Source organism: Chinchilla lanigera, unplaced genomic scaffold, assembly GCF_000276665.1.
Source record: "Chinchilla lanigera isolate Chin_1 unplaced genomic scaffold, ChiLan1.0 scaffold00014, whole genome shotgun sequence".
In the NCBI taxonomy this organism is placed as follows: domain Eukaryota; kingdom Metazoa; phylum Chordata; class Mammalia; order Rodentia; family Chinchillidae; genus Chinchilla; species Chinchilla lanigera.
The window spans coordinates 11,769,992-11,786,379 of record NW_004955415.1 but is presented as its reverse complement, the minus strand read 5'-3'; the positions used below and the strand labels follow the sequence as shown (position 1 = coordinate 11,786,379).

General features: G+C 49.8%; 1 protein-coding gene across 2 annotated transcripts; it reads right to left on the bottom strand.

The window, feature by feature from the left end:
- Positions 1-2,949: 2,949 nt before the first annotated feature.
- On the bottom strand, positions 2,950-16,269 carry Gnpda1 (glucosamine-6-phosphate deaminase 1). Of its 2 annotated transcripts, none has more exons than XM_005380710.2 (7): positions 16,169-16,269; positions 14,425-14,554; positions 11,287-11,388; positions 9,195-9,377; positions 7,968-8,152; positions 5,085-5,259; positions 2,950-4,337 (listed from the first exon to the last, which is right to left on the bottom strand). In XM_005380710.2, exons 2-7 carry the CDS (start codon positions 14,546-14,548, stop codon positions 4,243-4,245), a joined length of 864 nt encoding a protein of 287 aa, XP_005380767.1. In that variant the 5' UTR covers positions 14,549-14,554; positions 16,169-16,269; the 3' UTR covers positions 2,950-4,242. The 2 variants fall into 2 exon arrangements, with proteins under 2 accessions (XP_005380767.1, XP_005380768.1); XM_005380711.2 differs by having other exon boundaries at positions 16,153-16,220.
- Positions 16,270-16,388: the final 119 nt, after the last annotated feature.

Sequence of the window (16,388 nt, the reverse complement as noted above, 5' to 3'; positions counted from 1 at the left end):
TACTTTCTCGTCCCTGGGACAAGATACCTGACAGTTTAAGAGAGGTTTATTTTGGCTCACATTTCAGTCCATGGTTGGCTGGCTCCAAGGCATGACGGCATGGGGCAGGGCACGGTGGAAGTCAGTCACTCAGGGCGCGGCCCACAGGAAGGGTAGAGATGAAGGGAGAAGCCGGGGAGGAAGATGCCCCCTTCCAGGGACTCACCTCCTCTGACCGGCTCCTCCTCCCAGCCTGACATGCAGGGGTAAACTCACTAGCAGACTAAGTGCTGATGAGTGTCACACCCCCACGATCCAGTCTCTTCCCTCAAAGTCCCCCCAAGAGTGTATGAGGCCTTGGAGGGACATCTAGATATAAACCATGTCACAGTGGCAACAGGGAATCCAGGAACTGGGGGGTGATTACAAAGGGACAACAGCGTGTAATGTTAGTAGCAGGAGAAGAAAGTGGAGGGGAGCGATTAGAATCAGAATATAAGCAACCCTACAATTTTGTTATAAAGGAGATGAAGAGAAGTGAAGCTCTCAGGAAAGGGAACAGACCCAAGAAGGAGACGATGTGATGCTGCAGGAGAGGGGGCGTCTTCCTGGCAGCGTCCTCAAGGAGGCAGGAGAGGATGGGACCTGGCGTCAGGTAGAGGGCTCAGCCGGCGGGCAGGGAGCCAGAAGAGGGCAGGGCTGGCACAAACTCTCGCACACTTTACCAGCCCCTCGTCATGGTAAGGGTTTTTGATCCTGGGAGAAAGGCATCAAATTTGCAAGATGAGATCTCAGTAGGCCAGCTGGCGACCCCATGTTCATGTGATATGCTACGGTCTCCCCTCGTTCCCGAGTGTGTATGGCAACAGTGGTGTATAGGGCAGTGTTGGAAGGTCTGGCTAAAGCAGTAGTTGACAAAGCCTGCCGTCCAGGGCACACATTGAGTGGCAAACAGAACACCTGTCAGATGGCCAGTGGTTCTGAGGACACAGAGCGGGGCAGGGAGAATGTGGAATTAGGGGTTGCTGCTATAGTCTGACGGGTCAGGAGAGATAGCTGATAAATCGTGTCTGAGTAGAGACCTGAGGAAGTGAGTGAGCCAGAAGGGCAAGAGTGGGCCAGGCTCTCACATCTGTCTCTACTTTATGAGCAGGTGCATGTAACAGAAGGCAGGTGATGCCCATTTGTGCCCCCTCCCCCATGTCAGCCACTACTGGACATTGATGCTTGGAGGCACTGAGCTACGTTAAATTTTATCTTTTATTTTAAGACAAGTTCTCAGAGTTGCCCAAGCTGGCCTCTAACTTGCAACCCTCCTGACTCAGCCTCCAAGTAGCTGAAATTACAGGTATGTGCCCCCCTAACTAGCAACACTAATTTATGTCTACATTGATACTGTTTATTAAATGTAATAAAGCTTTAAACACATTTTATCTGCTCTTCCTGAATATACAACTCCATGTATACTTTTTTCCTCCTTCTGAATATTAGACTTGCTGTTTTACAGATTCAACTTCTCCCTATTAGCTATATTTAGTATTTCCTCTTTCATCAGATCTGACAGCCTGGTGAGTGGGAACCCCACTTAACAGGCTGGTTGTCTTCTCTACTACTTCAGATATTTTTAGAACTGCCCCCATTTTCTGGCAACAAGACATTCCAGACCCGCCAAGATCCTTGCCCCAAAACAAACACCTCCTTTCCAAGGTATACTGCATAGTCCTAGAGGCCCACACTGGCCCAGGGATAGGTATACTCTCATATAGCTAATTTCCTTCTGTAATTGTACCTACTTAAAATTTAAACATCTTAACTGGATAAATTCTGTTATATGGACAGAATGGGATACTCATCAGCAAGAAGCAGCAATGGGTTACTCCTACATGTTTGTAGATGAACATCAAAAGCGTGCATGGGCTGGGGACATAGGTCTGGTACAGTGCCTCCCTAGCAAGTGCCAGACCCTGGTTTCATCTCCAGCACTGTGAGAAAAAAGTCATGCTAGTGAAAGAGGCCAGACACAAAAAATGTCATGTAATTCCATTTCTTTGACATGTCCATAGGGGCTGGGGCTGTAGTTCAATGGTGTGTGCCTACCATGTACAGGGCCTTGTGTTCAGTTCTCAGCCCACACACACGCGAGCACATACACACACACACACACAAAGGTAAATCTGTAGACACAAAGCAAATCAGTCACCTGGGGTTAGGGGTAAAATGGAACCTTCTGGAATGACAGAAATGGATCATAGTGGGGTACTGCACAAGTCTATAAACTTCAAAATCACTGCATTTAGCATGGGTAGATTTTGTTGGTGTGTAAATTATACGTCCATAAAATGGTAAAAATTAAACCTTCTTCCTCTGGCTGATTGTACTGACGTAGACATTCCATTTCATTAACTTCTTCAGTAACGAAGAAAACAGAAAACAGTTTCCGTACTTGCCCTTATGATGTTGCTGGGGATCCATGCAGGGGCTCACAAATGTTAGGAAAGCAGGACCACTGCGCTGTTTCTCCAGCCCTACCCTCTTTTTTCTTTTGAGACAGGGCCCCACTATATAGTCCAGGCTGACGTTTAATCCATTTCATAGCCAGGCTGGCCGTGAACTCCCAGCAACCCTCTTGCCTCAGCCTCCCAAGTGCTGGGATTACAGGTGTGCACCACCACACTTGGTTGCCTTATTCTTTTTTTAAACAGCTGTATCCCTGTTCAGATCTCCAGTAAAACAATTTATTGCTCACCTGTTCATTCCTACCTTTGTCACGCGGGTGCTTCATTTTTATAAGCTCTTCCTTACATTGACAAGTGAAGATAGCCATAGACAGTGGCTACTGCTATGCTCGAGACCTCGCTGTGAAGGCCAGCTGCAAAGCTTTCTCACGTGCTACTTCCAAAATATCTACTATTTGGAATCAGAGCTTCAAAGGACAACCTTCTTTGGGGACGGAGATCCATGAATGACACGTTTTGTTTGAAAATATTGGATTTAATAGAAAATAGCACATTGTAAACAAGTCCATCGATCCATGGATCCATTAGCTTAACACAGAAGGGCAGCACAATCACGTGTGACAGCTAATGACAAAATGCTGGTAGCAAACACAGCTCTGAGGACCGAGCCTGGCTCTGAGAAATCTTTCCAGAAATGGGCAGCAGGACCTTCCAGCGGGCACAGAAACGGAGGAATCGGAGCCAGCAGCCACTCCGCAAGGGTTTCAGAGCGTAACAGCAGGCAGAGCAACAGCCCATCCGGGAAGGAGCGCTGCAGGACAGACCGAAGGGCCGTTTCCCAGAATCCTGAGAACATCAGCCCACACGAACCTGAGTGGGCTCTGGGCCCGGGCATGTTAAGTGGGGGAGACAATACCAGAAGCCCCTGCTGTGTGCCTTGGCACTCAATTCTTAAGGAGGCAAGAACGTAGAGCGCTATACTGCACGCCGTGACTAAACTCGAACCGAGCTCCTGGCCAGCTCATCACCCTGGCCTCTTGCTTACTGGTGAACACGTAAGAGACCTCTGACAAAAACACCGGGCTCCAGTGGGAAGAGGGTCCCTGTGGAACCTTGCGGGACCCCACAGGAGAGAAGTTTGCTGTGGCTGGGCCCCTGGAGCTTAGACTCACTGGCAAAAATCACCTTTAGTCCCACACACCAAATCCTCCCACACGGCAGCCTAGCAGTTCACAGAAGGGCCAGCTAGGAGAGCCCAGAAAACTGCCCCTTCTCTCCCTGGGAGAATTTTCTTTCTACAGTACCGGTTACTGACCAGAGGTGCCGCTCCCTTGTTCCTCGTATGTAATTTAGGTAGTGAAGAGTGCTCCTCATTCCTGAATAGCGATTCTCAGATAAAGGGCAGGCCTGTGTGAGCGAAACTGTGAAGACTCCAAAGATCCTGTATCCAAAATACACAAGCCCCCACTCCCCACCCCCTTGAGGACAAGCGCACCTAAGGACAGGAATTCCAGATGGGAGCGTGCTGTGTGTGTGAACAACGCCTGAGGCAGAACAAAGAGCTAAGAGCCCTAACTTGGGGGTGGCAGACATCAAAATAATGGAGCACACTTTTCAGAGATTTTTTTTTTTTTCTGATTAAGTTATAAGTCATTCTCCCTATGGCTAAACTGCATGACTAGGCTTCCAGCCTCAGAGCCAGGAACACCATACTCAATTAAAGAAAGACAATGCTTCTCTGCTAAAGACAATTTCCAGAAAGATCTGCCTGTTTCTGTGAGGTGCCTGACACTAAGTCCCTCACAGACTAATCACTGTATGGTTTTTTAGAGGACTGGCTTTTCTCCACTTCTTTCATACTGTACAGGGGGTCCACCAACTTGTTATGGACAAGCATCAAACCTATAAAAATAAAAAAAACATAGTTAATGCAGATAGCAGAGTCTGACCGTTTCACAGTAACATCCAGAACCTCTCAAATCTTGTCCTAGAACTGACACTTAGCTCTTTTCTCTGATCTCCAGGTGATAAACACTCTTAAGAGTGGGAAAAGAATTTCTCATTCCCAGCGAATACAGAATTCCTGAATTTCTGTCAGCCCATCTACTACAGGAGCGGGCTATTTAAAGGTCAGTCTAAGAACAGATGCCTAATTTACACACTTAGTGAATAAGGACTTTTTCATCTAAGTTTGATTAAAGCAGTAGGTATCTTTTTGTGTGTGTGTGTGTGTGATGGTGCTGGGGATAGAACCCAAGGTTTCACACATGCTAGGCCAGCACTCTACCCCTGAAACACAACCTCATCCCTCCAGTCAGTGTCCTTTTAATGTGAAAGAAATAAAGATCCCCACGAGAGCTTTTCAGGACCTCGCCTAGAAGGGAAAGAACGCTATGAGGCCTGGACACAGACACCCTGAGCGAGGCTCAGTGTCATGGCAAGGAGACCAACACAGACACTGGACACAACTCTGCCTGCATTTTCTGGCCTCCTCCTCGATGGACCCCTGCCATCACCCACGGAAGAGAAATGACCATATTGTGGGGCAGTAGGGGTTGGTTTTTATTAAAGTCATGGGTGTCAACTCGAGTGTCCGCTCCTCACTCCCACCATGAGCTGGGCCACATATGCCCACGCCTGCCCCCTCACCTTTGAAATACTTGACGGTCTTCACTTTCAGCTCCAGGGTGGCGTCCTCGTCGCACACGAACACGGTGCGCGGATGCTGCTGGAAGGCGGACACCGTCCACATGTGGTTCACCCCCTCCTCGATGGCCTTGTACAGAGCGAACGCCTTATGCGCACCTGTGATGAGGATCATCACCTGGGGAGCAGAAACAACCGTGGCCGAGCAGTCCGGACACCTGCACTCTGGGCCAGCCACACCAGCCAGCGGGGAAGGTCGCTTGTGTAATGCCACATTCCAAGCAGCGACTGTACCACACCCTCTGCTCAGTGCCCCAGTGCTCCATCACACAACCCAAGGTGAGGGCGCTGTTTCCCCCACAGTTTAGGACGACAGGGCAGGTAACTTCCTCATTCTGGACCTCAGAGCTTGTGCCCTTCACTACCCTGTAACAGCCCCCCAGGCAACTCTGATGACGACTGCGGAGTTGCCCTATGAACAGATGGGCCACACAAAGGCCTGCATCTCTCACAGCACAGCTAGCTGAGTTAAGTGTATGAAGGGACCCCGACTTTCTGAAGCAGTGGTGGGAGTTATCTGTGAGGCGCCAGAGGCCCCTTTCGGCTTGGAGCATCAAACTTGCCAATGTGATGTAGATAATGGTGTTTGTTTACATAAAACAAAGGCATAGACTCCACGTACCAGCTGAAATATCGAGGAGGACGCGAGCGCTGGAAAGTGATCCTGAAGGGCTCAGCTGTACAGACTTCCTTTTGTTTTACTTCACTGTACTGCAGAGCTCCTGGTACTCAGTGCTCCTTTCTTAAAACACGAGAGCACGGGGCACAGAAAGTGGCTGTGACTGCCCTGCCCCTCAGCAACTCAGAGCCCAGTTTTGAATGGTTTCCTGATTTCCGGCCCCAGGTGCTTTTCCAGGTCAGATGCCCTGGAGGAACACACACAGCCCCCAAGCCCCTGTGCTCGCAAGCAGCAAGCACAGCGACCCCCCAGGTACTGATTCAGGGCTCCCCAACAGAAACGTTCTAAATCCCCAGCCCAAAGTTCACTTCATAAGCGGGGAACTTTTCCCCGATGAGATGCTTGTTTGTGGACCTGGGCAAAGAAATTCAAGGCTAAGATGTCTGTAGCTACTTCCCATTTAGTATACCTCAGAAAAGAAGAGAAAATACTTTTAAAATTCTAATGAAAGTGAGGACCCTGGAACCACCAAAAAAAAAAAAAAATCAAATCTAAACAACACTCAATTCTAGGGGGAAAACTCCCTAAATTCAGTTCAAGATGCTCTTTACTTGTTTGTTTTTGCACCTCTCTAGCCCTTTAAGAAAAGTACCTGAGGTTAGCAATTTACAAAGAGGAAAGGCCGCCCAGGGAGCAGTTTCCCCACCGCCTTCTCCTACCATAACGTACCTCATGAAGAGACCACTTGCTGAATGTCACCTGCTCATCCAGCTCTCAAAATGCAGAAAGCAGGGCTCTCTGAACATAATGAAATTTTGGCAAGAACTGCTCAGTATCTGTTGTGCTTTTTATTTTATTCTCGGGTTTGGTTTTTTTTTGAGACAGGGTCTTGCTACATAGATCAGGCTGCCTTGAACTTGCTTTTGTAGCCCAGGCTGGCCTTGAACTCACCGCAATCTTCCTGCCTCAGCCTCCTGAGTGCTGGGACTGCAGGCACGCACCACCACACCAAGCTGGTTGTACTTTTAAAAAAATTTTTGTGAATGTATGTTTATGATACATAGTAATTACATTCATCTTGGGAAACCGGTACATAAACATACTGTGTCTGTGTCATTTCTACTCCCCTTTCTCCACTTCGAGCCCTTTTTCACTTTGAGATAAGGTCTCACTAAGTTGCCCAGGCTGGCCTCGAACTTGCGACCCTCCTGGCTCAGTCTCCCAGAGTGCTGGGACTACAGTGAGGACCCACCACACTCAGCCCAACATTTCTAGTTTAACTATGCCTCACCACATTTATCAGCCCTGAGCACAAGCCTAAAACCACAGCCTCTCTGGCTTGCAGGAGAAGTGTCCCTTCAAACAGGGACCAAGAGGGTCCTCGGTACCTAGGCAGGTACAAATTCGTATTTCCACACTTGTGGTACTGGGCTGTTCTTGCCCAGGAGATGCGTAAAAGGGAAACATAAGCAGAGGCCAAGCAGCCTGCAGTGCATGGTCAGCCAGCCAAAAACAGAAAAAAAATGCTCAAAGGATTCACCTCACATTGGGTATAATGGTCACCTCCAAAGAAAGAAGGGGAACAGTATTAGGACCACCTGAAATTTTAGCCTTATTTATAACGTCTTCATCTTTAACAAGAACGTTTTCAGAGGGTGGGCAGTGTAGTTTAGTGGTAGAGTATTTGCCCATAACTCCCCAGACCTTAGGTCTGCTCCCCAGTAAAGCAAACAACCAGAGCTAGGCATGCACAAGGAGCACTAATACAGGGAATGCTGCTACCAGGTGCCATCCAAAGGAAAGCCCAGCCGGCGAAAACATCAGGTGTGTCCTATGCACCTTATCCACTAGATCCGACACCGTGTGACTTCTGGTTCTTCCCCAGGGTCAAAACAACCGTGAAAGGTCAATGTTTGAATCCGCTCAGAACACTGAGGTAGTCATAGCAGAGCAGCTGAAGACAGTGATGAAAGACTTCCAGAACTGGCTCAGAGAATGGCAAGAACTAGGGGTAAGTGTGCTTGAAGCAAAGGGAAGTATTCCGAGGGACACTAATGGCAACGTGTCTTTTATGGTGATACACGTAAAAAAAGATTATCATACTCTTTGATCCCGCCTTGTGTTCAGGTAGTACCTGTACAGCTAAAATTAACAAACAGACGAGCCCTCCCACCCCCCACAAAGCTGGCAGACCCCTGTGCCCTTACCTCTCTAGCGTCCATGACGGTGCCCACACCCACCGTCAGGGCCATGGTGGGCACCTTGGCAAGATCACCATCGAAAAACCTAGCATTGGCCAGGATGGTGTCCATGGCCAGCGTCTTCACACGGGTCCTGGACACCAGACTGGAGCCTGGCTCATTGAAGGCAATGTGTCCGTCAGGCCCGATGCCTGCAGAAAGAGACAGCCAGGGCGGCCCTGTGAGTCCTGGGGATGCAAAATTTTAAGAATGGACAATCTCTCCTTCCCTAACTGGAGTCTGAAAAAATATCCTTTAAACTATACGTCTTTTCACATCCTATCCCACGGTAGGCACGTCTTAAGCACCCGAGGTACAACAGACATTGCAACTTGCTACCAGCTTCCAAAAGCTCAGCTTCTGCCTCCACACATAACTGGGGAGTGAAACTTGTCTCTCTTGCGTGTAGCCGGGGTCCTGCTGCTGCAACAGAGTTGCAATGAATAAAGCACAGCACCTGCCAAGTTTAGAAACTCCCAGCACAGGAAGCTCCTGCCCCTCTGCTCCCCCTTCTTAGATATAAGATCTACAGCAGTAAAAGGCAGTCCAGTTTTATACCCCTGTGAGTGACTTGCAAGAGGACAACAGACAGACATGTTGCCAGCCCAGGGTAGGACAAAAGCGCAAACCTCAGAGGCAAACACCCCAGATTTCTGCCTTCTTCCTACTATTTGGGAGTTGACCCTGACTAGTCACATGACTACTCTGGGGTTCAACTGGCTATCACATAGGGGCTGTAGGGAACCTTCTGGAACTAGAGGCATCCATAATCTCAAATGTTTACATAAGTTACAAGACTGATCTCTAAGGCCTTAAGACTGGGGCCTAGGGGACCTCCAAGTGCAAATCTAAACCTCTCAATGCATACACCAGGCGTCGAAGTGCAGACAGAGGGAGTGTCCAACATCACAGTAGTTCCTGAGCAGAAGAGCCAGAGCAAAGTTCCAGAGCTCCCACTCTTTTTTTTTTTTTTTTTTCCGGTACTAGGAATCGAACTCACAACCTTGCGCTTGCCAGGCAGGTGCTGTGCTGCTGAGCTAAACCCCCAGCCCAGGGCTCCCACTCTTGACGTGGTAGATGACCCGTGTCACCGGCACAGACAACAGGCTGTGTGGAGACAGGCATGGCATCCTGGCTTCTCCCTCTGGTGATCCCAGCCTCCTGCGCCTGGCCCTGCACACGAACCAAGCTCACCTCCAACGAACAGCTCGATCCCGCCAGCAGCCTTGATCTTCTCCTCAAAGGCGTCGCACTCGGCCTGCAGGTCGGCTGCGTTGCCATCCAGGATGTGGGTGTTTTCCGGGTGGATGTCAATGTGTTTGAAGAAGTTGTTCCACATGAAGGAGTGGTAACTCTCCGGGTGGTCTCGGGGAAGGCCTGTGGGCCAAGGGACACTCGGTTGTGCCAGAGCCCTTCTCCCAAGGTGGATGCCAGGACACTCCCATGACAAACAGGGACACTCGGGACTGCCCATCAGGGAGCACGGGGCACCAGCCCACTTAGCACACGCTGAGCTCGTGTCTGGAAGCGCCACTCCATCCCCGCCACTACCCGTGACCACAGGGCCGGCAGGAGCCTGGGAAGTGCCCTCACTCCGCTCGCCCTTTCACTAGGCGATGACCACGGGCTGGGGGCGGCGGCACCCTCAGCTACGGAAGTGGCCTGACCACCTGGAGTAGGACAGGCCCATCTAGGAAAGGAAGCAAGCACACCCTTCACCCTGTAACTCCCACCTCTATTCACCCTAATTAAACCCTTGCTCAATCTGAACCCTAATTTAAACACCAGGTGGTTGGAGAAAGCTACCTCAGCGCTCCTCAAACAGACCGTTTTTTTCAGCCAGAAAGAAAAAGAATGTCTAAGGTGAATGTTTAATGTTAATCATCAAGAATATTTAAGATCAGGGCTGAAGATGCAGCTAGTGGGACAGTGCTTGCCTAGAGTATGTGAGGCCCTGGGTTTGATCCCCAGTACCACAAAAATAAAAAATGACGTAAGATCAGCCTCAAAAAGGAAAAATGCTAACGTATGCTACAACGTAGATTCACCCTGAAAACATGCACTTAAGTACTGAGCGAAGCAAAATTCAAGGAGATAGAAAGTAAAATGGTGGTTTCCAAAGCCTGGGGAGAGGAGGAAAGGGAGGGGGAGTTGAGTAATAGTTACAGAGTCTCACATTTGCAAGATAAAAAGCATTCTTGAGTTTGGTTGTGCAACGTGGACTGTACTTAACACTACCAAACTGTACATATAAAAGCACTTAAACTGGGTGTGGCTGTACATGCCTGTAATCCCAGGACTCAGGAGGCTGAGGCAGGAAGACTGCCACAAGTTCAAGGCCAGCCTGTACTACAAAGTGAGACCCTGTCTTAACAATACAAAAAAAGGGGCTGGGGATTTAGCTCAGCGGCAAAGCGCCTGCCTGGCAAGTGCAAGGTCGTGAGTTCGGTTCCCGGTACCGGAGAAAAACCAAAAAAAAAAAAAAAAAAAAAAAAAAAAAAAAAAAAAAAAAAAAAAAAAAAAAAAAATCATAAGATGAACAGGTTTTTTTGGGACAGGGTCTGGCTTCGTTGCTCAGGCCGGCCTTGATTTGGCCTCAGCCTCTGAGTAGCTGGCACCACAGGGCTGCTAACCACACCATATTTTAGACGTGATAAATTTTATGTTTATGTATTTTACAATTAAAAATGATGGTGGGTGATACAAGACAAGGTTCAGCAGTGGAAAAGCCACCATGCCAGCCCCTTCCAAGTGTACCTGGCGGCAAGGGGAGCTGGAGGGGGCATTCGTCCCACATGGAAATGGTGTGGAGTCGGAGAACAGGCAGGGGAGGAGGTGCCCTAATTATTAAGTGCTCATTCATGTTTTATTACATATGAGAAGCTTCCAGAGTTACCACAGTATTACTTAATGATCACACCCCATGAGGTCAGCTGTTTTTTTTCGTTTTCCATACTGGGGATTGTCCGCACTGAGCTATAGCCCCAGCCCTTTTTAAATTGTTAAAAATTCTGAGACAGGGTCTCACTAAGTTGCTAAACTTCCTGGGTTGGGCTTGAATTTGCAATCGTCCTGCCTCAGTCTCGGGAGGGTGTTGGGATTCCAGCCCTGTGCCACCACACCCAGCACAGGTTAGCTTTAGTAGCCCCACGTTCCAGCTGAGTATCAACCTATCTCCAAGTATCACAGCTCCCCGACATGCCCCTTTTCTTCAGGGTCATGCCTATGAGAAGACAGGCATGATTCTCTTTGAACCAGACAAGAATCCCAGAAGATAAAGACTCACCCACATACTCATCCATGTTGAAGGTCTTCACGTATTTAAAGGACAGGTCCCCATTCTTGTAGTACTCAATCAGCTTCTGATAGGAGCCAAGCGGGGTGCTCCCTGCAAGAGAGGCCTTGGCCATGAATGCCACCAACCCCAGGAACACCTGACAGACCCAGATCCTGCAAGCCCAGGGGGTGCCTAGGAATAGGGAGGGTTGTGCCCCAAAGAGCATCTATCTGATCTGAGAGAAACAAATCAGCCCTGCCGTCCTACCCAACGCTCCAGCGCTAATCGCCATCTGTCCAGCACCTACTTGGTTACTGCCTACTTCCCTCTAGAATGCAGGCTGCAGGAGAGCAGCGCGGGGTCCTCTGTCTGCTGCTGAATCCCCAGCGCCCAGCATCCCACTGACTGAAATCACTTCAACTACATGTAGCTGCGTGAGCATCTGATTACTGATGTGACAGTCTCCAAACTGCCGCTAGCGTGAGGCACGGGGCTACGGATGGGGACGCAGAGCAGAGAGCAGTAGTCTGAGGAGGCTACTTTCTAGGAGTGGGGACTGCGAAGAGGAGCATCAGCTGTGCTCTGGGGTTCAGGGAGGACTTCCACCAGGAGAGGTAGATTCATAAAACACATAATGAAAGGCTGGAGGCCCACAGGGGATGAAGAGGCTGTAGGAGGGAGGCGGAGTGTGGCCAGTGGTGGAACGCGTGCCTCTAATGCACAGGGTTCAAGCTGCTGCCATGCAAATGAACAGGAACTAAAGATGCAGGAGCCCTTAATAGCAGCCACCCATAAAAGGGAAAGATGCACAACTAGGGAAAATGTTTGAACATAGCTTCTATATTAGATAGTACTGTAGCTGGGTGTGGTGGCCCATGCCTATAATCCCAGCACTTGGGAGGCTAAGGCAAGAGGATCATTGCTCGTTTGAGACCAGGCTGGGTCTCAAGGCCAGCCTGAACTGCATAGTGAGACTGTCAAAAAGACAAAAAATTAGCCAGGCATGGTGGAACACGCCTTAAATCCCAGCACTCAGGAGGCTGAGGCAGGAGGATTGTTGCGAGTTTGAGACCAGCCTGGGCTACAAAGTGAGGCCAGCCTGAACTGTATAGCGAGACCCTGTCTCAAAAAGATTTAAAGAAAAAAAGAAAAAAGATGGTACTGTAGAATACGGTAGACCCATTTTTGGGTCTGATAATGACATGGGGGTTACGGAAGAGAACGTTCTCATTCTCAGAAGACAGAAGTTGAAAGTTTGAGACATACGGTGTCAAGATGTCTGGAACTTATTTCTGAAATAGTTTAGAGAAAAAGAATTGTGTGTGTGTGTGCATGTGTGTGTATAAACCACAAGCCAGAGAAGAATAAAAACGAATGGTAACAAATGGTGCATCCTGATGAATGGTAACTACGTTGTTACTTTCAAGTTTTCTGAATATCTGAAACTTTTCAAAGTAAAAATATGGGAGGAAAAAAATCCAAGTCAGACCCTGTCATTCATCTCTTCAAGGCCCACAACAGCTCCTCATTTCACTCTCAGTAACAACCAATCCTCAGGCTCCACATAACTCAGCCCCTGGTTCCTTCTCTGTACTCCTCATCCTGCACTGGGCCTTTCACCTCGCGGCCTTTGCACATGCTGTTCTTGCCCAGAAATGCTCTTTCTTCAAGTACCTACATGGCTAACTCACCTCTTCAGGCCTCTGCCAAATGTCACTTTCTCAGAGACTCCCTGACACCATATCTGACACCATACAGGCCCCTCTAGACACTCCCTCTCCCTCTTGGCTGCTTCATTTTTCTTTCCCTCTTAATACCACCTAACATACTCTGTGTTTTGCTAATTAACTTAACTGTCTCTCCCACTACAATTTGAGCTTTGAGAGGCAGGAACTTACACCCTTTTCTTTGCTGCTGCACCTCTAGAATTGTTTGGCTTACTGAGGGCACTCGATGAGTATGCCCTGAATAAAAGCCGTCAACAGCTCCTCTCACTCTACTCACTACTCAGCTGCTCCCTGTGACCAGGCCTTCGCCATGCTTGTCCTGACATTTCCCAAACTTCTGGCCTTCCAGCCAATTCTCTGAGCGCCCCAAAACATAGCCGGTACTCTTTCACTGCTCCTTTGCGCTCCAGTTGGTTTTTCGGGCTTCTACCCAGAACGGACCAGGGCCACATCTAGTGGAAGGAATGCTCCAAGGCCTGGATGAAAATGCTGCACTGATTCCAGTGTGATATGCAGGGAGGGGCTGCATTAGGCCAAAGCCCACCTACTGCCTGTTTCCTTACAGCTCATGAGTGAAGAAGGGTTTTTACATTGTTAAATAGTTTTGTTTTTAAATCAAAAGAATATTTTATGACAAAATTATTCAAATTCAAACTTAGGGGTCTACAAATAAAGTTTTATTGGCACACAGCCACACTCATTCATTCATTCATATACTGTCTGTGGCTGTTTAACACTCTAGCAGCAGAACTGAGCAGCTGCAACCATGAAGCCTTAAATATTTACTGCTTGGTCAACTACAGAGAAAGTTTCAAGGCCGCTGTTTCAGGGGATGGGCCCGGTAAGACCTCCTGGGCAAATCCCCACTGTAAAAGAAATAATCAGGACACTCGTCTTGAGGAACTGGGGTCAAAACATCTTCCTGAAAAGCTAACATTCTGGCCTTTTCCTGAAGAAACTGGGACTGCTTTTCATTTAAGCTCTCTGCTCAATTAAGTCTTACGGAAAATTATTTGAGCGATTACCTTGTCAATTCTCCCAGGTACCCTTAGCTGGTACCCCCTACATGCACAAAAGGGAAATTAATTCATTTCATAAAATGAATGTCATAGGGCATCAGGATTTCATTCTGCTAAGAAACCTTGGATGAGGACGGACTACAGATGCAACCTAAAAATCAAAGTCTCCCTGACTAAGAAAGATCCCTCTGTTCCAGGATTCTACGGGCACAACTACAGCAACCCAGGCAGGAAACTGAGTCCTGCTTGGCGTGGGCAGTGGGTCTGGCGTTCTCACAGCACAGCACCTCCAGCCTTCTTTGAGTCCCTGTGCTAAGCAAGCCCACAGATCTGGCCCCTTAAAAGCCTCTGACACCCACTCTCTCCACCCGCCACGGCAGCCTCTCCAGCCCACAACGCACCAGTGGGGAGCCCCAGAGTGAAGTACTTGTCTGGCCCTGGGTTAAACTGGATGATACGGTTCCTGATGTATTTGGCGGCCCACTCACTGGCCTGCGAATAGTGGTCCAGGATGATGAGTTTCATCTTGTTCTGCGGTGGGGAGAAGAGTTAACAAAACGAAGTTAACATCCGGCAAGGAGCAGGGGCAGAAAGGAAACGGAGAAGGTTGGGGCTGAGGAAGAAGCCCCTCTAACCGCGCACCGACCACCTTTCCAAACTGAGTAAGAGAAAGGCCCTGACTTTTTAGTTCAGAGCAAAATCCTGGGTGGAAAGGAAGGTGCTACTGTGAGGCACAGCTAGGTTCTAATTTCAGCGCCCCCATTTTTTTAACCAATCAACGACCCAACCTCATAAAGCAGCATCCAGGCCTACATAAGAAAGCAGTAGTACCTACCTCCCCAGTGGCATGATAGGAATACCATAGTAAAGGAGAATGGGGTAAACATAGTATTCGATGTCAACCATTATTACCTCCTAGGTAGACTTAAGTCCCACTCTCTTCACCCCTAGTCGCATCCAGGATGGACACGCTACCTCCTTATATTCCCCCTCAGTCACTGGAGGCCATGGTATTACAGACAGCCAAGATAGGGAGAAATATTATAGGCAGTCAGACCGGGCTGGGCCCTCAGAGTCAACGTAAAAGATGACAACACAGCACAACTGTGGCCGGAGTCGCATCTGTTGGACACCAGGCCTACGGGCATTCCCAAGAGATAAGGTAAGTGGCAACACCTGGTCCAAGACAGTCTAGGTAGACATTCGTCCCCTAGGTGGGTGACCAAGACCCTCGGACCCACTCCTTCCTGAAAAGCTACTTGTTCTTTCCTTGCGCACTTGCTGCGTGGCCTGCTTCCCCATTGGACAAACATTGCCTAATTAGCTATACTTGTAATCTTACTGGTTGACCATAGTTTTGTCGCTCTATAAAACTTCCTCTGGAGCCGGGCGTGGTGGCGCACGCCTGTAATCCCGGCACTGGAGTGGCTGAGGCAGGAGGTTCGTTGCGAATTCGAGGCCAGCCTGGGCTACAAAGTGAGCTCAAGGCCAGCCTGAATTGCACAGGGAGACCCTGACTCAAAAAAAAGAAAAAGAAAAAAAAAAAAACAACTTCCTCTGGAAAGTGGGGTCCACGGCAACCCACTGGCAGCCCCTCCAGCCTCTCAGAAGTGGTCTCTCCCTCAGTACGATTTCCTACTCTTAACCTCTGCTGTTCCTTAGAATTCATTCTCCGATTTTGGGGAACACGAACTCGACGTCCGGGAACCTAACGGGCTGGGGGTTATAATGTTTCCCCTGTATCCTTGGAGGTCCCGTATCATGGGGTCCTCTCGGGTCACTACAGAAGTGGGGGCCCCTGCTTCTTGGGGACACGCGTTCTTTTTCAGTTCTGGGCAGTGGGTGCTCCCACCGCCCGCCTTACTTGGCAGAACCCTCCTGGGTCTTCAGCTCCCCACAGAGGACGCGGGACTAAAGTAGCCCCTCCACAAGGAGGGCGTTCGCCACCCTGCACCCCAGCGCCGCGATCACGGAGGGGGGAAGCCGGAGGCAGAAGTGGCCCGCGCGGTGGTCGGTGGGCCGCGTTCCCCCTCCCCATTACGACCGCAGCGCCTCGGCCCCCACGGGCAGGGGTGAGAGCCGGTCGCCGGGGTCCCGGGCCCCCCACCCGCCGGGAGGGCCCCGCCTACCCCGCTCCGCACTTACGAGGACGCCTCCCGCGGCCGCAGCAGCAAGGACTAAGGCGCCCCGCCCAGCGCAGGCCACGTGACCGCGGTCACGCGGTGCGCGTCTGACTCAGCGGAGGGGGGCGCACTCCGCAGCCCAGGCCCCCCAGGCCCCGCCCCCGGCCCAAGCTGGGCCCGGATAGCGGGCGGGGAAGAGCGTGGGAGGCGCGCTCGCCCTCCGGAGGCGGGGTCACAGCCTG

Coding starts and splice junctions, on each gene's coding strand:
- Gnpda1 (XM_005380710.2), bottom strand. CDS start 14,548: ATGAAACTCATCATCCTGGACCACTATTCGCAGGCCAGTGAGTGGGCC. Junction 11,389..14,424: donor CACTCTGGGGCTCCCCACTG/GTGCGTTGTGGG, acceptor CCTCTCTTGCAG/GGAGCACCCCGCTTGGCTCC. Junction 8,153..9,194: donor GATCGAGCTGTTCGTTGGAG/GTGAGCTTGGTT, acceptor CTCTTTCTGCAG/GCATCGGGCCTGACGGACAC.